The 26,072-nt window shown below is 42.2% G+C and overlaps 2 protein-coding genes across 2 annotated transcripts; both read right to left on the bottom strand.

Annotated features, from left to right (window-relative positions):
• Positions 1 to 17,232: 17,232 nt before the first annotated feature.
• L3040_004230 (uncharacterized protein) lies at positions 17,233 to 20,532 on the bottom strand (the record flags this gene model as incomplete). The annotated part of the gene is made up of 5 exons (XM_007288992.2): positions 17,233 to 18,525; positions 18,582 to 19,585; positions 19,640 to 19,786; positions 19,839 to 20,272; positions 20,423 to 20,532. The coding sequence occupies 5 exons, from the start codon at positions 20,530 to 20,532 to the stop codon at positions 17,233 to 17,235; spliced, it is 2,988 nt and encodes a 995-aa protein (XP_007289054.2).
• A 1,903-nt stretch (positions 20,533 to 22,435) lies between these two features.
• L3040_004231 (uncharacterized protein) lies at positions 22,436 to 25,222 on the bottom strand (the record flags this gene model as incomplete). The annotated part of the gene is made up of 1 exon (XM_007288991.2): positions 22,436 to 25,222. One exon carries the CDS (start codon positions 25,220 to 25,222, stop codon positions 22,436 to 22,438), a length of 2,787 nt encoding a protein of 928 aa, XP_007289053.2.
• Between the last annotated feature and the right edge of the window lie 850 nt (positions 25,223 to 26,072).

Raw genomic sequence — 26,072 nt, forward strand, 5'->3', positions numbered from 1 at the left:
GAACGTTAGCTTTAATTAAATGCATTAAAAGCTTCGCGATTACGCCGTAGTTTCGAATAAAACGGCGGTAAAAGTTATAAAATCTAAAGAAGTTTTAAACGCTTTTAACGGTTATAAAAAGCGCTTAATGCTTTATTATCGACGTTTTATCCGGATCTACTTTTAAGCTTTCGGTAGAAATAATAAAGCTTAAGTATTTTACTTTAATAATGCTAAATTCGTATTTTTTAATATTAGCTTAAAAGCTAGCGTCGTCGAGTCGTTAAAAAACTTAACGGACGTAGTAAGCGTGCTTTAAAAGGTCGAAAAAGTAAATTAAAATATCGTTTAAATATATTATATAAAAGATATTTAAAAAGTCGAAAAAGAGGTTATTTATATAGCGTTAGTAAGTAGCGAATCTATTAATTAATCCGAATAAAAAGACCTTGCACTTATAAGCATTATAGCGTGTTTTGAATATTATAAGCTCTTTTAAAGCTAAGTCTATTCGTATTTTATAAAAAGCTTGCCGAATATCGAGTTTCGTAAAGATTTTAACTCTTAAAAGACGTGCGAAGGTCTTATCGATTAAAAAGAAAGAGTATCGATCTTTACGAGTAAAGTTGTTTAACGCGCGGAAGTCAATATAAAAGCGAAAAGAACCGTCTTGCTTTTTAACAAACAAGACTAGAGCTGTAAATAGCGCTATTAAAAGTTCGATAAAACTTTTATTAAAATTATCGATAAAGTAAGCTTTAATAAGCTTTAGCTTAAGGATCGACATCTTATATAATAATAAGTATCGAAGCGCTTTTTCTTTTTTTTCGAAAAGCTCGATTTTATAATCGTAAGGCTTATGTAGTGCTAGCACGTTGCTAACGGCTTTAAAAAACACGTATATATAATCGGAGTATTCGAAAAAGATAAAAAGGTCGTTAATAAGCTTTAATAGTTCTATTGCGAAGTCGATAATAAAGATAAAGCCGTTAATAAAGCGTATTAGCGTTGCTTAATAGTTAACTTAAATAAAAGCAATCGTTTAACGCTCGAAGATTAAGCAATCGAGCTCGTAAAAAGACGTAAAGAATAGTTTTACGTTCTTTTATCGAGCAATTATATAGAAAGCGTATCCGAAGACGCTATTGATTTTAAAGTTTCTATTGATTTTGTGCTTAAATATTTAACGAAAGCGTTTAACGAGTAAAAAAGGTTTTACGAAAGCGATATCGGTTAATATAAGCTTACGGTTTATTTAAGATATTAATTTAACGTAGTCTTTAAAAAAAGTGGTTTTCGTAAAGCGAAAGAGTAACGGCTTTACGAAAAAGTAAAAAAAAAAAAAAGGTTTAATAATCTTAAAAGAAAAAGCGGAAAGAAGACGATTCCGAAAAGAAAAAAAACGATTTTAAAAAGAAAGAAGTGATTTAACGATTATTATTGCTGCTTGATCCGCTCGTGAACTATAGTTTACAAATGAATTAGCGTTATAAGCTTTTTAAAAGCGGTTTAAAGCTCGATTACGTTTATTAACGTCGTGCTAGTGACGAGCGTTTACTTTACGCTAATTAAAGTGTATAATCTTAATAAGTTTAGCGTAAGTAGCGGTCGAAAAGTTAAAGCGAAGCTAATAAAGCTTGCGGCGAACGCAATTAAAAAGAATCTAATGCTTAATTAATTATGTTCGTCCGAAGATCACGCTATGATTTTTAAAGTTAATAATAAAAAAAAAAGTAAAAGATTAGACGCGCTTGTCGACCGTAAAGTTAAGAAGTGCAAAATGTAAGATAATAGCTTTACGAGCTTTATTATATAATTTAATAAAGAATAAAGCCGAAAGAGATTAAATCAAAGGTTTAAGAAAAAAAGAAAGTGATTTAAGTAGCGCTAAGTTAATTAACGCGTACTTATTAGCTCTTAAGTCGAGCAAAGCAAATACTTTATACGAAAGGCTATTCTTAGTAAAAGTGACGAATATAATCATAGTTTTATTATTAAAAAGCTTCGTAAAATCGAAGTATCGTATGTCTTGAAGCTGGCTTAAAAAAGAAGCTTTGCTTAAGCTTCGACGTTTTCTTTATTAAAAGCGTCGAAGTCAGCAAGAAAGAGCTCTTAGTGATTTTTAAAAGCATCGGAGTAAAGCTTATCGTTCGAGTCATCCGAATAAAAGCTGTATTCAAGTCTAGCGCCGTATTTTATTTCGTTGATTAAGTAGTAGCGAAAAAGCTTTAGCGTATTCGGATCTTTACGAGACGATTTAAAAGTCTTGATCGCTAACTTAAAAGCGTTTCCGAAAGAAAAGAATTTATTAAATCGATTAAATCGATTTGCATTAGCGCTAAAGCTGTTAAAGGTTTAACGTTAAAAAGTAAAAAAGAAAACGAAGGTTAAGCTACTTTAACGGTTCTCGTAATAAATGATTTGCTTAACCGCTGCTTTTTAAGCCGAGCGAGATTCGATACGAGCTTTACTATAAGAGCTCTTCGCGAATTAAGTATTATACTTAGCTTATAGAGCGTCGTAAAGCTTTATAAACGCGTATTAGCTAACAGCTAATTGTTAGACGGCAATCTGAAAGTCTTTAAAAGTTGTAATCTTAGCAAATTCTAAATAAAGCTGATCGCGCAGCGTCTTAATAATCTTAAAACGCAAAGCTTTACGTAATCGGTCCTCGTCTTTAATTTCAGCGGTAGCAGCAAGCTTCGAGAAAACAAAATAAAAGTCTTAAAATTGCTAGTTAAGCTTTATATAAAGTTTTTCGAACTCAATTAACGCTTTAGCCTTTTTAACAGGGTCGTTTAAGAACTCGAAAGCGATTTAAACGAGTTCCGAAGCGGTTACGAAGTTGCTACGATCTATAATTAAAAAGGCTAAGAACAAGTAAGCTATTCTTTCGATTTAGTTAAAGATGTAATTCTTACGTTAGCGTTTTATAAAAAAGTATTCTTTAAAAGCTTTTAAGTTATCGAAGACGCGGGCTTGCTAATAGCGTGCTCGGTAGCTTATACCGTTTAAAAGCTTTTGTTTAAAGTTAAAGATCCGCTCGATACGAGCGCGACTTTAAGAAGCTAAAGAAAAGGCTTTAAAAGTATTGAACTTAGCTAAAGTGCGGAAGTTGATTAGCTTATAAAGAGAAAGTGGTTCATCGTCGTCGGCGAAGAAGCGGCGAAAGTTAGCGGTTCTATAAATAGAAAGAGTAGTTTAAAAGACCGAAGGCCTGTATAGCTCTTTGCTTTTAAAATTATCTTCGAAAAAGACTTAAAAAGGCTTTAACGAGCGTTCCGTAGTTAGCAAGATCGCTTAGAGCTGATCTAATTCTTTTCGAGCTCGACGAGCCTTTTTTTTAGCTTTTTCGGCGAAAGTTTTTTGCTCGCTAGCGTTCTTATCGAGCTCTTCGTTGCGGGTTTTCATATCTGCGAAAAGCTTTTTAAGCTTAGCAGCCTTTCGTTAAGACTAAAAGAAAGCTTAGTATTAAGCCAAGGCTTCTTCGGGGTTAGTAAAGGCCGAAGGATCATCTTTATCGTCTTGCTTACTAATAGCTTCTTCTTAAGTAAAAGGAACTGTTGGATTGCTTCCAAGCGATTGGGAATATATTCGTAACTTCGTAAGGTCGTCAAAGTACTTGCAATTGCAAAACACTCGGTTGATAAGGTATCTGAATTCTGTCTGCTCCTTAAGATTCAGGGGAGCTGATTCCTTCTATAGGACTAGAAGGAATCACGTGCACTAGCTAACTAATAGGTCTACTTGTCAAGTTGAAGGTCCTTTGACTGCGGACATGCTAAGCGAGGCATGCCAAGTGGCCCGTGAACTATAGTTCACGGGTGAGCTTCCCCAACTACTACTACTACTACTACTAGCTAGCTAAGGTCGATATAGAGATACCGACACCGGCAACTCTTTCTTTGGCAAGCAGTGCCTTGCCAACTACTATATCGACCGAAAAAGAAGGAAGGTAATTAAACAAAAGAGAAAAAAAACAATCTCATCCCTCTTTCTCTTACAGCGGCCTTTCCATCTACCCGTCCACTTGCACCTTCAAGGTATTGGTCAAAACTAGCTCTTGCAAGGAGGTATTGGCCCCGACTTTAGTCATAGCGTTAGCAAGGTTAGATTTTCCTTCGATCTAGCGTACTTTAAAGAGCTCCCGCTTCTCGTATAACTCCCGAATAGCTATAATATCGATCATGAAGCGCTTCTTTTTAATAGTCTCTAGCTTTACTATACACTCGTAGAGCGAGTAAGAGTCAGTGCACACGATTACGAGGAAGTTAAGGATTCTTAGCTGAGCCGTGATTTGGGCAAAGGTAATCGACATAGCAATAGCTATATCGATACTTAAGGACATCGCGTATAGCTTAAAGGCTAATACTGCTCTTGTCACCCTCTTGCACTTCTATGACACCCAATGTAAGATGTTACCCGTCAGAGTGAACTCGTTCTCACTTACGTGAGCTTTATTGCTAAAGATAGCTACGAAACCGATCTAAGAGCTGAGGTCAGCGTTGTTAGCAAACGCTCCGTCTACGAACACAAAGAGCTTCGCAGTCTTCAAGTCTAAGGGCACGTAATAGATCCTTCGGGTTGGGTGATCGATCAGCTACTAGATCACCTTATTGAGGGCTTTGTAGTCCTTATCTTTTGGTTCCTAGTGCTAAGCAGCCATCGATAAAGCATAAGATGCCTTTAAGTAGCAAATGGTAGCCAAATACGCCCTTCGAGCACGTTGTTCTAAGTACTCCTTAGCCCGCGTTGCTGAATCGAGCTTGATTACGGCAAGCCTTTCACCTTGCCCTTTCTGCCCAACTGACAGTCCGAACCCGTCTTTATCTAAGGATAGCTTGCATCTATTGAAAATCATCGGTTCGGCGTGTGTAAGAGTCTTTATTTCCTTGCTCTTTAGCTTAGATTTGACCAACTCTCTCTCTTCCCTTGCTCTTATAGCTCGATTGACAACTATAAGAACATCGTCCGTCTGTAAGGCAGCTATTCTTAGCTGATCCTTGTTGATTGACACAAAAAGGCAAAAATCAAAGCTCGATTGCTTTATCTCGAAGTTGTTTGTGAAATGCTTTGAAAAACGCTTATACTAGTGCGTTCTTGCCTCGAAGATGCCGTATAAAGGGCTAGTCATAAAGAACAAAGTGCCGGAAAGGAATCGATAGGTGATCTTTTTAAGTGGTCGCACGACGATTATTCGGATGAGCTTCGTGCTTGACTGAGTGTAAGCCTGAGTGATATTTCTGCTACAGACTTAACACTCGTAGTCCCTTATCAGCGAAGGAGCTAGAGCACAATAGAGTCTTTGACCCGCTCGCTGTACCGTAAAAGACTCGGTGAGTACCTTCGTCTTGCCCTTGTCTTAGAAGGCTTAAACCACTATACGAGACTTTTCGTATAGCGTTAGTGTTCCTTTGCCTTTGATCTTATTAATAAACCTAGATCCGAAGATCTTAGCGCCTTTAGCGCGTAGGTCGGTGCCCGGGATCACTTAAAGGATGCTTTAAGCTATCAATCCAGCCAATTCCTTTGCTCTAGACTCTTGAAATAGTGCCCCGGGGCTCTTGATAATTCCCTCGGCTTGTAGCTTAGCTGAGAGCTTATAGTCCCGGCGTTCCTTGTCGGTAATCAACACCTCGGAGTCCTTAATGAATAGAACGTAAGAATCGCCCTCCTCTTCGTCGAGCACGGTCGGGATACTAAGATCGTACTTCTAGTAAGGTATCTGGACTATTAGTATTGTTGACTTCTAGGGATTGACAAGTTGAGGGTTAAGGGAGCTGTTTGCTAATTTAGGCGAGCTTCTTAGATTAAGCGACCTCGGTGGATTAAGCGAATGTTGAGGTTTAAGCGAATTTCGTATTTCCAGCTCTTTTTCGCTTTCGCTTTGATCTTCTTTCACCTCTACTTTAAGTACTTGCAACTCCTCTAGCAGCTTTTCAACTTCAAAGTAGTAAGGTTTTACTAAGGTTGACTTGAATTCCGTAAGCCTCGGACATGCCATTGTGCACGTGTGCCTTTGCTTACTAAGCAGTTGAAAGAGGCCCTTCTACCCTTGGTTTTCTCGCTATACGAGCACCCGTGAGCCAATAAGGAGGTCTAAGGTATGCTCCGTAATTAGGCCATTCTTCTTCTTAAGCGCGTCTTTAACCTGCTTCGCAGCGTGGCATTTTCGTACTTCCTTTATAGCTTTGTTAATAGCAGCAGCACGCTCTTAGGTAGACGCGGCAAGTCGATCTTGTTCCGTTAGCCTTGGTAGGGTGCTAAAAACGAGAAGCGTAAGGACTAGGCCATTAAGTCCCGCCGTGTCGTTGATGGCTTTGATAGCTATTTGAAGCCGGTCTTCTTTTAAGGCTTTTGGAAGCTCTTTTGTAACGATCTTAAAGGCGCGTCGCATAAAGACGTAGTAGCGTTCCATTAGCTCGACGCTGTGATAGGCTTTTACAAGCATTTGCTTTAAGGTGCTGCTAATACTCTTAAGGTAGCTTCGGAACGTTGCCGAATTGAAGTTGGTTCCGAGATCGTGCACGACGTTTGTAAAAGGTCCGACGTAAGTGTTGACCTAGTATCTACTGAATCCTTTAAGTAAGTGCTGTGCGGACATGCTTTTAAGGAAAGTGGCGGCTTGAAAATTAATAGAATCGCAGACGACGTATAATACGTTCTTGCCGTCAAAGTGCATTACGTCTACGTATACCGTATTATTAAAGTCAGTATCATCTTTAAGTCTGATACTAAACCTTTTTAAAGAACGTCCGAATACTTAGCAGTGGTAGCAAAACTTTTAGATGTTGTAAAGCAAATCCCGTTTAAATTCGTGCTCGGCCCTTTTGAGAACAGCAGCAAATCGACCTGCTAAAAGGTAGCTAAAACGCTTATAGATAGTTTTCAATTGCTCTTCCGTAAGGTGGCAGTAGACGGTCTCGCCCTCGGTGCTGTAGTAAGTAGCAGCGTGCTCTTTACTTAATAGCATCCATACGTACCTAAACATCCTTACTACTAGTATTTCCTTTTTCCCTTAGACTAGCACGTTCCGCAAGTTATCCAAGATCACCTTGTGCTTGTCTATGTTAGCTAATGAGAATAAAAAGGGTACGTCGCTCTTTATAACGTAGAACTCCACTTGACCTAAAGGTGTTTCTAAGGTAACTGCTCTAATAAAAGTAGCCGAGCCGATGCCGTATTTGACGGACTTCTCTTTTGCTCGAGATGTATTTAATTAGACCTCGAGGTACCTCTTTTAGAGTGCTCGTAGCTAGGGCAAGCTAGCGGTAGAGAAATTGGCTGCTCCGCTGTCAATTATAAGGCTTATGAATACGTTTTTAGAGTACTTAGAGGCTATATAGATCTTTGCTTTGCCCGCGGGCATACGCGGATCTTGCCCGGTCATCTTTTAGGTCTCTACTTGGCTAGTAAGGGCGTGGAATGCCGTTTGAATCTCTAGTTGCTTATATACCTCGTTAGCGTCAAAGGTGCCGTGGGTAGTCATAAAACCTTCGGACATGTTAGCGTAGCTGCCCGATTCGGGCGGCTCGTTTGGTAAGCTTGCGATAAACTGATCGAATTCTTCCGTAGATACAAGCGGCAAACCTTCGATCGACGCCACGTACTAGGAGAATTTGTTCTTCGTCACTCTTTTTGCGTCTTTAGAGCTTTAGAACTTAGCGACGGATGCCTTCTTCTCGTCGGGGGTGTAGTTGGTGCTCTAGCAACTTGGCTTTTTGCAAACAAAACACCTTTTCTCACCCTTAGTAGCCTTGGCAGCTTTCTTACCTCCGAAGTATTGGCGGTCTTGAATAAAGCATTCGTATTCTTCGTTTAAATCGGAGTCAGCTTCTGAAGCGTGCTGAGAGCAGGTGTGATCGTGTGGCTCGCTAGAGCTCGCGTAAGCTCTAGCTTTGGCGGGAGGTCGAAAGGTCTTAGTAGCAAACGCAATTGCTCGACGAATATTAGCAACTGCCGCGGTAGAGGTAAAAGCAGGATTCATTCGTGCAATCGTAGTCTCTGGTACGTTTTTACAAGCTGAATACAGCTTGTTAGCAAGACTTCGATCATCCTTCAAACCTGGTCGTAAAGAGCCTTGAATGCCCTTGAGCTCCTTAGCGAGCTTTTTAAAGCACTCGCTAAGCGAGGTCCTTGGATTCTCCTTCTTGACTAAATCTAGCGAAATTTCTTTTTAACGGTCGTATTTTGCTTGCCGTCGGTAGTCAGTCTCGAAGTGGTCTCTTATAGCAATAGCGTTTGCTTTAAACGTCGGAAGCCTAGCTTTGATCACATGATTGTAATAGAAGGTTATAGCCTCTTTCGTAAGCATAATTAAGAACGCTGCCAAATAGTCGTCGGATGTTAAGCCGTACCGACTTGCTTAGTCAGCGAAAATACTTAATTAGGTCTTGAAGTCATCGTCGGGTCCCGAATACTTCAGTTCTTTAAGAAAGCTTTTTGCAAACAAGGCTAACTCTTTTGCCTTTGGGTAAGGGTCCGTTGCTTTTAGCTTAAGGAAATCGTCTTTATCATCGTTAAGGGCGCTTGGAGTGCCGTACGCAAGCGTGCCGTGCTTAGCTAGTAGTCGGATCGGTACGGGGTTACCGATATAATTGCCGGTGGTCCGTCCTCTTCTAGGGTCTTTAAGAGGCTCATTTCCGGATCCGAGGTCTTTTGAAGGTCCGTTTCCGAATCCCTTTAGTGGTCCAAGAGGACCGTTCTTACCCTCTCCGTATCCGTGTCCTCGATCTCTTTGCTAATCTCTCCCGTTTCTTCTTCGTCGGTTATCGCTAGGATCGCTAGAGTCATTCGAGTCACCGGTTAGTGCTTTAGCTTAGTGATATCCGTATCCTTAAGCTTGCTTTTAGCGATTCTTATACCTTTGGTCTCTCTCTTGTTGATACGTGGCCTCTTAAGAGATATAAGTAGCTTGCCGGTACGTCCGAGGGTGCTGGATCCCTTCTTCGGGTTGCTGAGGCTGGGCACGGAAATCTGCACGCTGTCTTTGGTAAGAGCTGATTTTGTCCGGAATGCTCTTAGGTTTTGGCGGGTCCTCTTTTGGCGTGTAGCTCCCGTGGCCTCGATTGTTGTCTGGTCCGATGATGATCTCAAGACCGTTTTTGTTGCTACTCGGTCTTGGTTTTTCGAAAATTCGGCTGTAGCCCTTGAGAAAGGGGTTTAAGGGTCGCTGAGGTGATTTTGGCTCTTTTTGTATGGTTAGCGTATTGCGTAGCGATTGATGAGGTTGATGAATTGAGGATGAGTACGCTGAAGTACTTCGTCGTAGCCTTTCGTTGGATTGTATAGCGTAGGTTCGTAATTCCGCTATTTGCTTTGCTATAGCCTTTATATTTCGTTCCATATCGCTCCTTTCTTTTAAAAACTCTTCGCGTAACTTCCGAATCTCTTCCTTTTCTTTCCTTTTGCTTGAGGCCTCTTTTTCCTTCCCTTTTAGACTGCGCGGGGGTGGAGGTGGTTGAGGTGTAGTATCCTCGTCGTCCGTGAGGTTTTCGGCGGTCCACTTTGAATCGAGACTTAAAGGTGTTGCTTGTTGCTCTTTTATCTCTTCGAGGGTCCACTAGTGCTGCCGCTCGTCGTTCAAGAGCTTGACCATCCTATTAGCGTAGCCCTTTTGCTTTAAAGGGCACTACACGCCTTTGGACAGCAAGTGTTCCTTAAGGCTAATAAAGGTAGCATACTTAAGGCCTCGTCCCGTATTATCCTCCGTTATCGTAAAACTGGTCCAATCCTAGCGTGAGAACGCGTGCCGGAATAGGCTCTACAAGTCGTAATCTTTCAGCCTTCTATACTTCGCATCCAGGAAGTCCTTCACTATCGCTCGGGCCGTGATCTTATTGTCTGGCTTTGCGTATAGCAGCTCGTTTAAGTCAAATGAGATGCCCGACATCTCGTCATCTGGCCTTTCCGAGAGGCTTAGGAGTCCTGGGTATAGGGTTTGTTTTAGCTGAATAGCTGGGGGTTCCGTGGGTAGTGATGAGACTCGAGGGGTATAATACTCTATTGCTCTTTGTCGGCTGGACTCCCTACTCGGAGGTCCAGTTGCTCGATCGGCTATAGTTGCTGTCTGCTCGTACGTAGATCGATCTTGTTGGTTGGGTTTGCTATATGTAGCAAGCGCGGCTCTTACAGCGTTGAAGGTTGTTGTTTTTGAAAGTGACTTGGTTCGGAATCACTCTTCCGTAGGAATAGGGAAAAATCGATGGTATAAGCAAGCGACTTGGTACGGAATCGCTCTTCCGTTGTAAAGGAAAGGTATCGAGGTGTAAGAAAGCGACTTGGTACGGAATCGCTCTTCCGTTGTAGAAGGAGGGAGGTATCGTAGTAAAAGGTATCCTCGCTATAGAGTCCTAGCTTCTCTGTGATTGATCACTTAGTAGTAAATCAACCACTGATCAGTGTTGGATTGCTTCCAAGCGATTAAGAATATATTCGTAACTTCGTAAGGTCGTCAAAGTACTTGCAATTGCAAAACACTCGGTTGATAAGGTATCTGAATTCTGTCTGCTCCTTAAGATTCAGGGGAGCTGATTCCTTCTATAAGACTAGAAGGAATCACGTGCACTAGCTAACTAATAGGTCTACTTGTCAAGTTGGGGGTCCCTTGACTGCGGACATGCTAAGCGAGGCATGCCAAGTGGCCCGTGAACCATGGTTCACGGGTGAGCTTCCCCAACTACTACTACTACTACTACTAGCTAGCTAAGGTCGATATAGAGATACCGACAGGAACTATTGGTTAGGCCGTAAAAGAAGAGGAAAGAGCTGCTAAAGCAGCTTTAAAAGGTGTACGAAGGATTTTGCTCGCGAAGCGAAAGTTATTGTATTATATAAGTGCTATCCTTTAAGTTATACTTAAAATAAGCTTTCTCGTAATTGTTAGTATCGTTTAAATGTTTTTTAACGTCTAACTATTAAGGAATTCTAAAAAAAAGGAATATTATTAAAGCCGTTCCCGGCGGAATAAAGTAGTTATTGATAATGTAACGACCTTAAGCGATTACTTAAAAGAACTCACGAAAGCGCGAGGGTTTATATAAAAGCTCAAGAGAATCTTAAAGTAATGACTTAAAATCAACAACTACCGAGTATAAAGGTTGAAAGTAGCTAAGGTCTATATATACGAAGGTAGAAGCGCTAAGGACTCGTAAACTATAGTTCATAGGTCAAAAAGCGAAGAATAAAAGAATACGAAGAATACGAAGGAAAAAAGGAAGGAAGTAGCTTGGCGCATATGAGGTGGGTCCAGGAGACCTGGCGTGTCGTCACAATAAAGTCGAAAAATGCAAACTAGCAATATTCAACTTAATTAATATATATAAAAGAGTTGCTGCTTAATTACGATTAGCAATCGGTATTATTTAAAAAGAACGCTAAGTACTCGAATATACAGCCTCTTTTATTATATATAATACTTTAAGCTATCCCGATCATAATTGCAATAGCAATTACAATTACGAGACTTATTATACTAATCGAAACTATAAAAGATCAAGTAAAAGCTATAACCGTAGTTTAAGAAGAAGCTATAATCGCGGTAATAAAAGCAAAGGTAAGAATAAAGGTTTTGCACGTAAAAAAAAGAATAAAAGATTTCGCGGAAGCAATAAAAAAAGTAAAAGACTTAAAGTATGCTTTATTTGCGGTAAGCTTAACTGCTAGTCTACTAAATACTCTTTCGAAAAACGAAAACGCTTTTACGACGAGTATAAGAAAAGCGTTATATATTATACTACTCAACTAATGACCTTAGCTTATTTTGCAAGCTTTTTAGCGGATTACGAAAGAGTAAAAAGTATTTCAAACGAAGAAAATCATTAAGATCAAGTAATATACGCTATTAAAAACTATTAATACGACGAATACGATTACGATGATCGCAATTACTTTACTTAAACTTTTTTTATCGAAGCTAAAAAAGTAATAAGCGCCGAGATTATTGCAATTTTGCAAAAACGCTTAGTTTACTACGCTTTTATTACTTTAGACGCTATAAACCTTTTAATTAAAGAAGACGAAACCGTTTTATTAAAGACTTATATTTTACACTTTCGATATTCAGCTTATCGATTCTAAAAGTTCCTTTTCGATTCGAAAGCTGCAAGTAAGTCTTTTGTAAAAGAAGTATAAGTGAAAGCTCTTTAGCACTACTTACTTAAATTACAAGTGATTACTACTTAAAAAAGTACTATCAGCTTCGGCGAAACCTCGGCTATTATTAAAAGAATCGTAAAAATACAAATATTAATTAATAAGATTGTTTTTTATATAATTAATACTAATACTCTTTTCTTAATCTATTTAAAAGACATAGATTCTCTTAACGTGTATTTTAATAATTTAAAAAACCTGCTTATGCAAGGCCATAATAGCGTGCTAATTGTTAGAAAATAAAGCTACTTATTTTTATTATTCAATTAGCAAGAAACTATTATATGCTATTTTACTGAAAAAGAATTGCGTTAAATTCATCGCCGTTAAAAACACCTTTTAGTATAGCGTTTTGCTATTACTTTTAAAGCTATAAATAAAGAGTTTAAAACCGATATCTTCGAGAAGATTATTAAATACTATGCGCAATATCAATTATATAAGCAAGCTTTTCGCAGATTTAAAATCTTTTTAAAAAATAAGTATAAATTCAATTATTCGATTATTATTAATATTATGTATATTAACGAAGACCTCGTATTATATATCGTAGATTCAATTATAAGTTACGGTTTTAAAGGATTCCTTAAGAATATAATTGCAAAACACGTATAAAATACAATACGTTATTATTAGATCGATATATACTTAAACCCTTTAAATATAATCGTAATAAACGCTAAAACCAACTTGAACTCTTAAGAGTTTAAACAATAAGCAAAATCGATAAATACTAAGATTAAAGTAGTTTTAATAAAAGCTTATAATAGCGTCGGAAAAATAAAGCGCTATCATAGCCTTTTTCGAAGAATATATAATATTTTAAAAAAAGAATTAGCAAGTAAAAGAGTTGATAAGCATATAATACTTTAAATAGCTTTTAAAGCTATTAACGATATAGCCGGCCTCGAAAATATTGTCTTTATATTGCTCGTATACGGCGCATACTTACGCTTTTTTAAAATAGATTTTCTAGCACTATTTATAACAAAAAGACGAAAGGCCTTTCGAATTGCAATTAAAGAGATTCGTCGATTATAAGCTAAAAGAAAAGTCAAGGACGCTTTAGCAATGCGAAATGGACTAAATACTTTAAAAACCTTTAACCTCTTTTTGCAATCAAACGTTAAAGTTTATAAAAAGGTAAAAAGTAAACTAAGCAAAAGCGAATAGACTAGACCGTACAAGCTAATTGCACGTGAAAACGAGACTTGCAAAGTATTCGTAAACGATCGAATTAGCGAATTCCGTTTAATAATTATTAAACTATATTATAAATCACTTTTAAATACGCTAAACCTCGAAGAATCCTTGTTATCGAACCGGTCAACTAAAGCTAAACTACTATCGGTTTAGCTTATAAGACAACTTACTTTAGCTATTAAAATTGGATCACGCTTGCGCAAACCGAAAGGCAGTTTAGCAGTTCGCTATAACCTTCGTCACTTTTTTGCAAGTATAAAAGAATTTAAATATTTCGACGAGCAATTTCTTAATCACGAAAATAATATTATTATAATATTCTTTACTTATAAAAAAAAAGCTAATATTACACTTTCTACGAAGCTTAAAAACGAAAGAGTTATTATTACGCTCGGCGAGTAATTCGTAGAATTACGCTTTTAAAAGCTAAAAGGCTTAATAGAAAAGAAAGTATTTAAAGTTATAAAATACAATCTTATAATCTACGGAATAAGCCGCATATTCAACTTTCGAATGATCGATAAGATCAAAAGCAAGAATACCTTCGAACTATACGAAAAATCACGCTTTATTATTTAAGCTTAAAGCGACGAAAGCAAGTATAATATTCTTATTTAATCCTCGATTATTTAGCGCAATAATTAGCGTTTAATAATATCTTTAGCTTTATTTTTAAAATCCTTTAATCAAGCAATAATATCTTTGCGAAATATTACTTAAGCTTACGTATCGAATCAGCGTTATCTCGAGCGTATGATCTTAGCGTATTTGCTTAAGAACTTTTAATATTTATACTTTTCGAGCTATATCTTATTAATTTGTAAACTTTTATACGAGATTGCGAAAGCAAGTACTTATTAATAAAACACTTATTATAAATATTATAAAGATAAGCTATTTATAGTCTCTTTTATATACGACCTTTATTTATTAATCTTTATAATTAGCAAATTCGCTATTATTAAAATACAAACAAACGATACGCTAATAATAGCTGACAAGAAGTTTAATGACTTAGAAAAGCAAAAGCTTAAGAAGGCTGATTTCAACGCTAAGCTAAAAAAAACGCTTATAATAAAAAACGAAGTGACATTCAATAAAAAAACACTAAAGAAGCTCGCTAATAGCTCGATTTTACTTAAGTAAAAAGACCAAAGGAAAAAGCTAAAGCTAGTTATCGAAAATAAAAACAATTACTTAAAGCAGCGAACACGTGCAGCTTATATTGCAAGTTTATATTAACTTAAAGCTATTTTCGATTTATCTACCGCCGCGCAAATTTAGTAAAAAGACTTCACTTTAAACGATATCACTTTCTTAAACAAAAGAATTGCATAGATAATAGAAAACTAACAACGAAGCTTAATATATCTTAATATCGACTTACGTTTAGCGAAGCTATTCGTATTTATAAACGAGAGTTTTGCTAATAATAAAGACTGCAGTTTATAAATTGGTTTTCTAATTATTTTAGCAATCGAAAAGAAGTTTAATAGCTCTTTCTTCATTTAAAAGAACCTTATCGCTACTAGTTCGATAAAATGCAAGCGAGTGATACGCTTCGTATTTGCTTCGGAAATCTATAGCATAGTCTCCGGTATAAATATTGCTATTTGCGTAGCTATTACTTTCAAAATGATTATTAACAAGCTAGAAATCTTCGAAGTCTTTATAATCGTTTATACCGACTCATATTCTTTTTACGAATGCTTTATTAAGCTCGGAACTATTAAAAAGAAGCGCTTAATAATCGATATTATAGCTTTTAGATAATCATACGAGCGCCAAGAGCTTGCAAAAGTTAAATAAATTAAAAGAAAAGATAATTTAGCCGACTTTATAACGAAAATCAACTTAAATAAGTCGTTAGCGACCTTTATTAATACGAACAAAGCTAACGTACGTATCGAAGAGTAAATGGAAAAAGCATAAGAAAGTCAGGTCGAAAATAAAAAGAACGGTAATAATATTTTTTTATCGATAACGTTAAGAATAAAAAAGCTATTTTTACTTGTATTATAATTGCAATTGCAATTACTGCAATTGCAAAAAAGAAAATTGCGAGTGTAAGAATAAGAAAATCGGAGTTAAGGACTCGGGATCGGAGTTAAAGACTCGATTAAAAATAAAAGTGGCTCGTGCACCTTTGCTATAGCAACTACATAGTGGCCCGTGTACGCAACTATATATAACTGCACCTCGCAGCTAAAATAGCTTCCTTCCTCCCTTAGACTTAATAATACCACGAATGCAACCACTTGCCATTCGTATCAAGTCTCACGTGTGCACCTTATTGTGTAACCAACAGTTCCTAATTAAATATTTTTTGGACGACGAAAAAGAACCCGCCAGGATGGAAATTTTTGGAATCATTTTTTGAAACCGAAGAGTACCTAGCGAAAGAGAGATAAGTCAGCAGACAGACCATCGAGACAAACCAACGCATTAAGCCTGGGACCCCAAGACTATTAATTATGGATCTCACGAGGTCCAGCTTGCGAATTCTGATTCTCTTTCCTAAGGAACGGAGGGGAATTCCAAACGGGTGCCAAACACCGAGTTTCTTCTGCTCGGATAAATTAGTGGGCGAATTAACTGCTATAGGGGACCACTTGAGGAGTAGGCTAGCGGTAAGAACTTGACGAATTGAAAGGATACAAAGTAGATGGCGTATGTGAAACGCGATATCTACAATACGAGCTGCTCCTGAATAATGCGTCTCGCAACTGACCGAGGACTGTAGAAACGGAGCTCGAGCTCTCACGACAATATCCTACACAAGCTCCCGGCAATACGGACTACGCACGGAGACCTCACTTGGTACCATACCAGGTTCCAGCACTACGACGCCAACCGGAGATGCGCGTGCGGCAAACGTAAAGCCCTTGTGCACCTCGCCTTCGATCGCTTTACACGGCGGCGGTTATTTTTTTTTTTTTTTTTTTTTTTTTTTTTTTCTAGCTAGAACGGAAACTCGACCAAGGATCCTGCTAAGCACTATCCCGGAAGCCTGCGACTTCCTTAAGGCTCTCCTTAGCAGCAAACCGGCTGGCTTTCAAGCCTTCCTAACCACCACGGAGTTCTATTATGAGCATTGCACTCGCTGATAATGCCGCTCTAGCTGCTCACTGATACTGCCTCTATAAGGAGGACGGGGTACGCCCCGCCTTATAGAGGCTGTAGAAGCTAGCAAAATACACGATAGAATAGAGCAATTCTAAGGCAGCGTGATGCCTTCCCGAGGGAACTTGTTTCTGACGCTATGATACGATATAGATAGACTGTTTTTAGAGTTTTGTTTTGTTTTTAGCTATGGTTGCGAGCACCCTTTCTCTCTTTTTCCTTCTTTCTTCCTAGCATTGTTATGTATACCTACGGCTGACCCCGGTCTGGCCTCGATACTAGTCGTCTTGCGGCTCGAGGGTAGCCATGTTGCGATGGCCACGGCAGCTTGCGCCTGCCTTATTCTCTTTTCTAGTTTTTTTTTCTTTAACGAGAGATTCTTCTCTCATTATGATCCATCTTATCTATAAGAAAAGAGCGCAAACGACAATAGCTTTTGCTGCACTACTATGAACTACTTTCTAGGGCTGTGTTATATGTAACTCCTTAGCTTAGCACGTCGCTATACCCTATAAGAGGTCTTAAGGCGGCAGGCTTCGCTTGCTACCCGCCCGACGTTAATGAATACAACAACAACAACAAGACTATAGAAACTGACCAACACTTTGGTCTATATACAGAATTTTTAAGCACCTAACGCCATTCCCTACTATACCTTTCCCAAACACCCGCGGTCCAATTCGTGACAGCGTAATTGCGGTCTCAATCAAAAAAGTACAGGACCAGATAAACCAAATCGAATTGACGGGGGCAGGGAGAGGCAAGAGCATTAGTTCATGTGCTGCCGCCAGTGCTCACACCGTCCATTTCAATGTTATTGCTGCCATTAGATATCCCCACACTGCTGCCACTATTGTCAAAAAAGTTCAGCATATCCTGGGGCAGGTATTCCAACCAGGGCATAATTTCTCCGCCCAGTGACGACACGTCGATTTCCTGACTCTCCAGCATCATGTCTCCGACGTTACCACCTTGCGAGAAGTCATAAGAGGCGGAATCACACCGCATGTCGTGAGGAGATCTCATGCCTCGTGGGGTATTGTTGTAAGACTGGTACGGGGTCGGTGTGCCGTGTGAGTAAGGATTTTGTAATCCGAGAAGCATCTCCGCATCTGAGGTTGAAGCATGATCTGCCGTCTCCGCAGAGTATTTGGTAGGGAGAGGCACTATCCGCTTCAAGGTTTGCGATCGCGGTGGAGCAGAAGAGGAGTATTGAGAGGTGTAATTGGACGCGGAAGTCGATGAAGCTGTAGCCTCTGGCAAACTTTGTCGAATAGGGTCGTAAATCATATTACCGGTTGATGGCGGAGGCGGAGGATGCGGAGGGGTATTTTCCATTTGTTGGTACATGAATGTGAGGTTCGAGTTTGGAGAATTGGTTGTTCCGGTCAATGACCATCCGATGGCTTGCGATGAATCAAGAGCTGGTGATCCTGGCACGTGCTCCGATCGAGAAGAGCGTAAGTCGGCGAGGCGGCCAGAATTTGATAAATTCGTGTTCAACTTCTTTTGCCAATGCATCAAGTCCGGCTTCAATTTTGTGCTTTCATATTCCTGTTCAGTAAACGTCTCTGGATCCCAGATCCCTTTCGCCTTTTGATCAAGCGCTACCAGGAGATATCTGGTTCCTGCCCAGTACGTTTCTAATTGCTGCAGTGCTTTGTAGCACTTTTGGTAATTCTGGTTGGCGGCTGAAGCAAGCAGAGTGTGTTTCTGCTTCTGCTTCTGTTCGCTAGAGGTTATCTTTCCTTTCCGGTCGCTTGGTTCAACACCACGGTCATTCCGTGGGGGACTAGCATCTCTGGAAGCAGGCTGTGAAGTGTGTGCAGCGGTTTCCATGAGAAACGCAGACGCCGCAATATACATGGGCTGAGATGTAAAAGCGTTGCCGATGAAGCTTCTTGGATCGATGACTTCGGCAAAGGCTAAAATGTCAGCGATAGTCTTGGCAGAAGACATACTAAGTTCCCGGCTGTGAGGAAGCAGAGAAAGGATCTGGCCTTCGAAGGAGCGCATCAGAGTTGGTTGATGGACCAGCATGATGAGAGTGTGAAACCAGAAGTGTACCTGATCCAAGTCAGTGAAGCTAATACTACTATCAATAGCAAAAGTTTTCATCTTACCAGGATGAAATTGGTCCCTTCGCCAGACTTCACGTAGTGTTGGAAGTTGGTGGCATTAAACGTCAACTTCTGGTCCAACCTTTGATATAGCTCTGTCAGATCCTTCTCCATGCTTTGCAAACTCTCAACCTTCTTCGGCGTAACATCCTTTGCATCTCTGATATTATTCAATAGATCCGTTACTCGTCCATAGAGATGAACAATCTGTATCAATGCCGGAAACGGATTTGGCCATCCGCCGTCACGGGTGATTTCAGGAAACGATAGTTCCAAGTCTTCATCTCTTAACGCGACGGATCTTCCCGTCCCTGATGAGATTACTCTGTCAAGCATGAAAACCGCCCACAAAGTGTCAATGCGCTCTTGCTCAAGTGCCTTCATCTCTTGCAGGTTGACCTGAGGAGTAGTTTCTAAGATAGCCGAGTCATTGCCATATCGGTGATAACCGGAATCTTTCGGGCCCTGGTGTTTGACACCATCCAGCTTCTGGAGACCCAAATCCACTGCCATTCGGATTGCGCATCCTAGGTACATCCACAACGCACTGTCTTGATTGGCGCCGAATCCCTCATACGCAAGCAACAAACAGGCCTGCACTGCTGCGACCGTCGGACATGGGAATGTGTCGACTACAGCAGCCTTGGCCCTTTGCGCAAAAGCATTTCCATACTCTGATTTTGGGAGCGACTTATCATGATGACCGATAAGTAGAGGGTGGTCTGTAAAGCGAGCAGCGAGCGCACAAACGGCATCGACGAGAATCGCTTCAACGGACTTCTCTTCCACTCGTTGGATGAACGATCTCTGTCGAAGGAAAGGGTAGTTTGATCCTAGGTGTGCAAAGAATGTTTCGATAATGTGAATGATCAACCTGTTGACCGGCAATGGATCGTTCTGATCGTAGATTGGCATCTCAATGGAAGATCTCGTCTCCCCCCCGGGCTGCAAGTATGTGCCACCACGAGCAGATCCACCTCCTCCTGGGCCATTAGAGCCAGGAGATACTATTTTGTTGATTAGTAGCTGTAGCAGGTTTAATTTTGGTGCAGGGTACCTACTCGCAACAGACGAGCTGCCAATACTTCTGCTGTGCTCTCGAACCGAGACAACCACTTGCTTGAAGCCAGGAACGATAGCAGTCGGGCCGAAGTATCTGAAGTACGGTACTCGATAGTTCTGCAGACTGGAATTTGAAGAGTGTTCGGCTTTCAAAGGTCAGTATTTGCGTGAGATATCGTTTAGGTAGGCTTCACTTACCAGTGGAACTTTCATCTTCGTCGGAGAATACATCACTTTCTTTGTAATCCGCGATTTTGCAGTATCCCCTTTCCCCGTTATCAATCATACTTTTTCGCCTAGGCTTAGGTGACTTTTGCGTGAAATAGCGCTGATTTTTTGAGACCGTCCTCCCGCCCCCCTCGCCTAGCTCCGAACAATTGCCCTGTGCCCTTTGCTGTTGATGGCCATGCCCTTTCTCCACCGCCGATTTTTCTCTTTCTTCATGCTCCTCCTCTTCCTCCTCGTGCCCGTCCTCCTCATTATTGTTCTTTCTGCCAGCATCACTGCCCCTACACTCCCTCTTCACATTACCCTCCTCGTAGCCCATGCACTCATGTCCATTTTCCGTACAAGTCGAGCACAAGGGCTTCTTCCCATCGCATCTCGTCTTCCGCTTGCGACACGTCCGGCAACTATTCGATTGCCCATCAGCCCAATCCCCTTCACGCAAAGACCGCGTCGGAGATCATCGTGCGCGTTCCAGAACTCCCGCTTCACTCCAACTTCCACGGTAGGCCCAGCTGGCAAAGCAAAGAAAAAAACACCGCACAAAAGGGACCTACGCAGCATTGATCCTCCTCCTCTTGGGCGGTGGCTGTCCCTCATTATTGACGAAGCGGATCTGCTTCAGCGGTAGCAGCTGTGAGATCCGGACTGCAGGTGGATGTGCCATTATTCCCAGTTCCAGCAGCGGGGATTGCACCACGGGTTGTTGAGCTCGCACTCATCCCTGGTGGCTCTTCTGCATAGAGCGACACATTCGACTATCGATTCGCAGGGCACATTGTCTGTCCTTTATCCTTTGCTTCGTGCGCAAATTGCTTCTTCCGTCTGGTGTCTGTGGACTCGAGTTGATTAATGAATGCGGAGGAAGGTTTTGCTGGGATGAGCTTGACTGCTTGATTTTCTGGGGGACGCGCTCATCTGTGGAGCACTGCCGGCTTGGCTCTGGGGTTCCGGATGCGCCAGTGAACTCAGCTTGCGAGGATCAAAAGGCAGCGATAGATTTCAGTAGATTTCAGTAACTGCTGGTTTGTTGGTCGATAATCTAATCTCATAATAGCATCCGGTTTCCGGCTTCACATAATCTCACTGGACGATCTGGGGTGATTTGGGGCTTGGACAGGATCGATGTCCAGGCCAGGGTGGATACGGAGCTTGAAGAGCCGAGGATCTCAAATGCATCCCGAAGGATATGCGAGTATGCCGAATACTGCTGTAAATGAAAGGATGACGGGTAAGTAACAACATATTCTAATTTATGAATCAGTAATGCCCCCATGATCCCAAGTCGATCTGTCTCGAGCCGGGTACTGAAGAGTATTTTCATACCAATGTCCATAGCCCCTCGCTAAAGCCAGCTTCAACCCCTTTCTCCTCTATCCTCGATAAACAAGGCTTCTGAAAGCCGACACATAGGCATCCAAGGCTTGCTAATTGAGATGCCAATATTCACAATTCCTCATTCGTAATATCATGCAGCTCAATGAGTCAATATAAAGGTGAAAACCTATAAAGCAAGCCATCAGTCTACACAACCTGCTTCTTTTCTTTCCAAGTCAACCTCTCTTTGGCTCTCCTCTCTCCCGTTGTCGAGGATAACAACAACAATAGATAGCTCCATAGGCATAGATCCGTCGTCCTCAGTATTTGTAAAATAATTGAATGCAAGCAATACAGCTCGAAATGCCGCACATGTAAATATCTAAACGTTATTGTAACGTCGGTGTTTATACACTCAAAAGAGTTTCTTTGCCTTCACCCGTGCCTGTGCCTGTGTTCGTGCCGCGAAGTTGAAAAAGATGTGGTTCGAGGAGAAGGAGAAGGAGGTCCGGCTGAGGTACTCAGCAGGCGCCTCTACTCGTGGAAGACGAGGTTCGCGGATGGGAGCGTTGGCCCGTATTATCTGGGGATGGCAAGTGGAGGAGAGAGAATCTTCAGATGTCGAAGTGAGAGCTTTGGGTCTGGAATTGTGTAAGGATTCAGAGTTTGAGAATCCGGGCCTAGGGTTTGGAGGAGATCTATCTGTAAAGAGTTTGGTAGAATTTGATAATACCTCGAAGGAATGAAAACCGATTTTTCGGCTGTGCCGCTCTCTCTGCAATTTTCTCGGCCTTTCTCCGTTCTCCTGTAATAGGTGCTTCAATACATACGTCACAGGTCAGCGTAGCAAAAAACACAGCCTGTCTGTCATAAGTTCATTATTTTCCAGATCCCTACACAATGTAAACACAAAAAGAGCTGGCTAACTACAAAGGTATCTCCGCCAAAGGTGACCAAAGTCGCTGAACATATTCTTTGACCTACAATAAGCACATCATCTACTTATCGTCCCAATTCATGTGCATGCAAATCATTCCCATTCCCTCTGATCGATTTCATCCTTTATGTCCCGCCATTTGTACTCAGCGTTCAAGAACGTAATGTAAATGAGTGAGGAAAAGCAGATCCGAAAACTGCTTGTTCAAAACAGAAGGCAAAATTAAAAACAACGCTTGCGCAAGTGCGTATCAACAGATTTTCGCAGGTCAAGAGAGATGGTCTGAGGGTGTTTTCTGTCGTTCATCGGCCCGTTTTCATTCGGTCGGGTCGGAATCTGTAATTGAGTCTTGTTCGGCCTCGGATGTGAGGATAGCCGAGTCTGGGTTGGAGTCCAGGGGGAGGGATGGGTCCAGAGGTGTGAGGAGTTTCTCAGCCGGTTCCTCAAATAGAATAGGGGCTGCTTCGGCTACTAAGATGGGTACCTCTCCTTCAGGGATAGACGTACCCTTCATGATATCGCCGGCTTCGGCCTCGGCCTCGGGTTCGGGTTCGGCGCTAGGTACAGGGTGTCCGATAACCTTAGCAGAGGGATCCGCTTCCACCAGCTCGGGCCTGACAGAGGAAACACTTTGCCCTGCTGCTTTCGAAGCAGGCTCGCACGGCTCCGATGATGTAGAGGGACTCTCAGATGCGACAGATGTAGCAGCGGTAATTATCTCAGTCACAGTAAACTCTCTGAAGATTGTTGTCGTCAATGGCTCTTTCTCGACTGGCTTCGGATCCACCTGCACCACTTGCTCAATAGTAGCGGCAGGCTTTACTGTCACTGGCGCTTCATGGTAGACCGTTTTCGTGATCTGTTCTACCATCGGAGCAGAACCCATGACGGCCGATGAATGCGTGCGTTCAGGTGTGCTCGTTGGTTTGAGTGAAAGCAGCAATATCAGGACACTCAGGACACAGATAACCACATTCTTCGAATCCCGCATTGCCACTTGGAAAGCCGCCAATAGTAGCTCTGGGAGCGACGAGTCGTCGTGAACGGCAATTCTAGAGGAGCTGCGTCGAGACTCCGATGGCGCTGGACACTCCTGTCCATACATCTCATTCATACGTTGCTCCTCCATGCGTTGCTCCTCCATGTTCTTCCTCATCAGATCCTCTTCTTCCACCATTCGCTGGCGCAGCTCTTCTTCCAGGGCCAATTGCTTCCGCATCTGCTCTTCCTCATGGAGTCTTGTCTCTTCGTCGTGCAATCGCGCTTCCTCCTCGCGCATTCGCTCTTCTTCTTCCCGTCGCTTCTCGGCTTCATGATCGTGGATATGATCCACCACTATATCCTCATCCTCAAATCCATCATCCGGCTCCTTCTGCTCCTCGGCCTTGGGTTTCGCAACAAGAGCCAGATGCTCTAACTCAGCATGCTGATGCGTCTCAATGAACGGCTCAAGCTCCACATCTACCCTCTCCATCTCCTTCCAGCAGGCTGCCCAAGCACCAGCCCTCATCAGTCCGTTACTTGCATATATCTTCACCCGGAACCGACGTTCCCCTCTGCCAACGTCGCCGACAGTCTCGAGACGCACATCTCGCATGCATATATCACACCACTTCCTCTGCTCACCTGCTTCCCCTCCCCAATTATCGTCGCCGCCTTCTTCGTCCGAGCTCGGCGCTTCGGAGTCTCCTGGCCCCATGTAGTGTCCACATCGTAGAATCTTGGCACGAGGGCGCACTGGCAGTTCAAGAGCTTCAAGGAGACGCTCTTCGAGTATCTCGTAAGAGTCTTGCGGGTGAGGAAGAAGGATACCACGTTCGAGGACTGTATCTCCTAGTTTCTCTTGGAGGAGTCTCCAGCTTTCTTTGACGGTTTTTAATGCTGTGGGTATTTCAAGAGAGGACATTAAGTACGAGTAATGCCATTGAAGGGGGAGGACAGTGACATGTAGCAGGACGAGAGGTTCTTTCTTCGCCTTGAAGCGAGTAGGCGTTCGTTTGGAAGGAGTGTATTGAGAATTGGGGGTGCCGATTCGAGAGACAGTTGGCATATGTCTCTTGGACGAGCGAGGGGCCGAGAAGACCGATTGTGTGGGAGAGGACATCTGCATTGCACGGACTGAGGAGGGGGTTCGGAAGGGGGGCCTCGCGAGGACTTTGCTTGGAGTTCGGGTTGTCGAGTCTGCTGGCCTTTGTAACATATATGAAGATGCGCTGGGAACTCTGGAGATAGCATTCATCTCTTTGGCGGATCCGGCCTCTTCCCCAACCACTGGAGAAGTCAGGAGCTTCTGGTTACCGTCTGAGCTATGCATTTCGGAATTCATGCTGCTTCGCTTGCTGCAGTCAGAATGACTGAATACGTCGTCGTTATCAACGTCAGCCTCATCGTGATGGTCGCTGGAGTCTCCGTTCCCTTGTTCAGAGTGTCGATCTAGTTCGTATGTTGGGTTTATCTCTTCCTCGTGGTTCGGATGGTGGTCATTGTCCGTCTCGTAGATTGTTTCGCTTTCATCGCCGTACGTGATTTGAGTCCCATCACTGTAGCTCAACTCTGTGCCATCGTATGTTATCTCTGTCCCCTCCCGTTCGCAGGCCTCTTCTGTTTGCATGCTGAGTTCTGAATCTGCCAATCCGTTGTAATGGTCGTGCTCGATGTTGGCGACTACAGCTTTTGCTGCAGCACGGATTTGTTCCCCTATACGCCCCAGCTGGCGTTCTCGGGCTGCAGATTTTCCATCCTTTCCAGCCCGCTCTGGTTGTGGCTCTTGTGCTCCGCCCTCCTCGGCGACCTCTTCGACTGAGGCTTTTTGCGGCGAGGGAGGGGCCGGCACATTCTCCTTGTGGTCCTCTGCGGATCCTGAAGTACTGGTATCTTCCTCATCATCTGGACTCTTAGCTTTGATATCCTCCTCGGTCTCAGAGTCATGGTGCACCACCGTCTGGTTACTCGGGACGCTTTCGGGCGACATCTCGCCTTCCTGGATCGCAAGGTCCCCCTTTATAGAATTTCCCGTCGTATTTTCGGTCTTGCTGGGATCATCCGACAAACATGAAGGGTCCACATGTATCTCGAAGTCTTTCGGGGAAGCTGTGTTTCGCATCTCGACGACTTCCTGGGGGGCAGCTTGTCCGTCAAATACTCTAAATTACGTGGCAAGACAGCTCATACAGCAGCCCGTTTGCTGTGGAGAGTAATCGCGCAGTGTTATATATCAGATCCTTCGTGGTTGTTGGTGGTATATGTTAGGTCTTATCGGTATTGGGTTCGAAATCATTGGTGCATATAGAGCCTTGTTTTTTTTCTCTTTTTTTTTTCGAGTTCTGTTGTTGATTCCAATCGGTGGTTGCCTGTGACAACAAGAAACACAATTTCGTGCATCAAAAGCGCACCGCTTGACGAGGCCGCGTCGGACAGAGAATATATTACCAAGGAGTTGTGCCATTTCTCAGAATAGAATTGAACTTCCTTATCTGTCGTACCGTTGTAAAATGATCATGTAAATCAACTGACCTTTTTTTTTTTTGTTCACATTTTTCCCAGACCCACACTGATGGCGTTCCATCCATCTCCCGGCCGGCCTGGCTCTTTGACACCCGCCAGCTTTGGTCTACGCCTAAGCGCTAAGCGCATTGGCTATCGTTATAAATTATTCTGAGCACTGGGCGAGGCTGCTCAGAGAAGGGAAGTGACCCAGCTAGTTCCAGACCTCGCAATGGGAATGTCTTCAATTTCGCCTATCTCTTCAGTCTCCTCCGGCATACAACCAACGGCCCTGTGGTGTAAGGGTGCTCAACATCATGCACAATGCGGCAGCCGAGTATTTATTTACTTCATCCTGTACTGTATCCGCAAGAAAGGATGGAATGAAATGAAAATGGCATCCGCAGAGGAGATGTGAGCCTTCTACGTCATGTCACCATGCAGGTGCAGTATTTCAGGGGTCCAAAGTC

This window comes from Drepanopeziza brunnea (genome assembly GCF_022702325.1).
Source record: "Drepanopeziza brunnea f. sp. 'multigermtubi' strain 214-2 chromosome Unknown ctg6, whole genome shotgun sequence".
Taxonomy (NCBI): Eukaryota; Fungi; Ascomycota; class Leotiomycetes; order Helotiales; family Drepanopezizaceae; genus Drepanopeziza; species Drepanopeziza brunnea.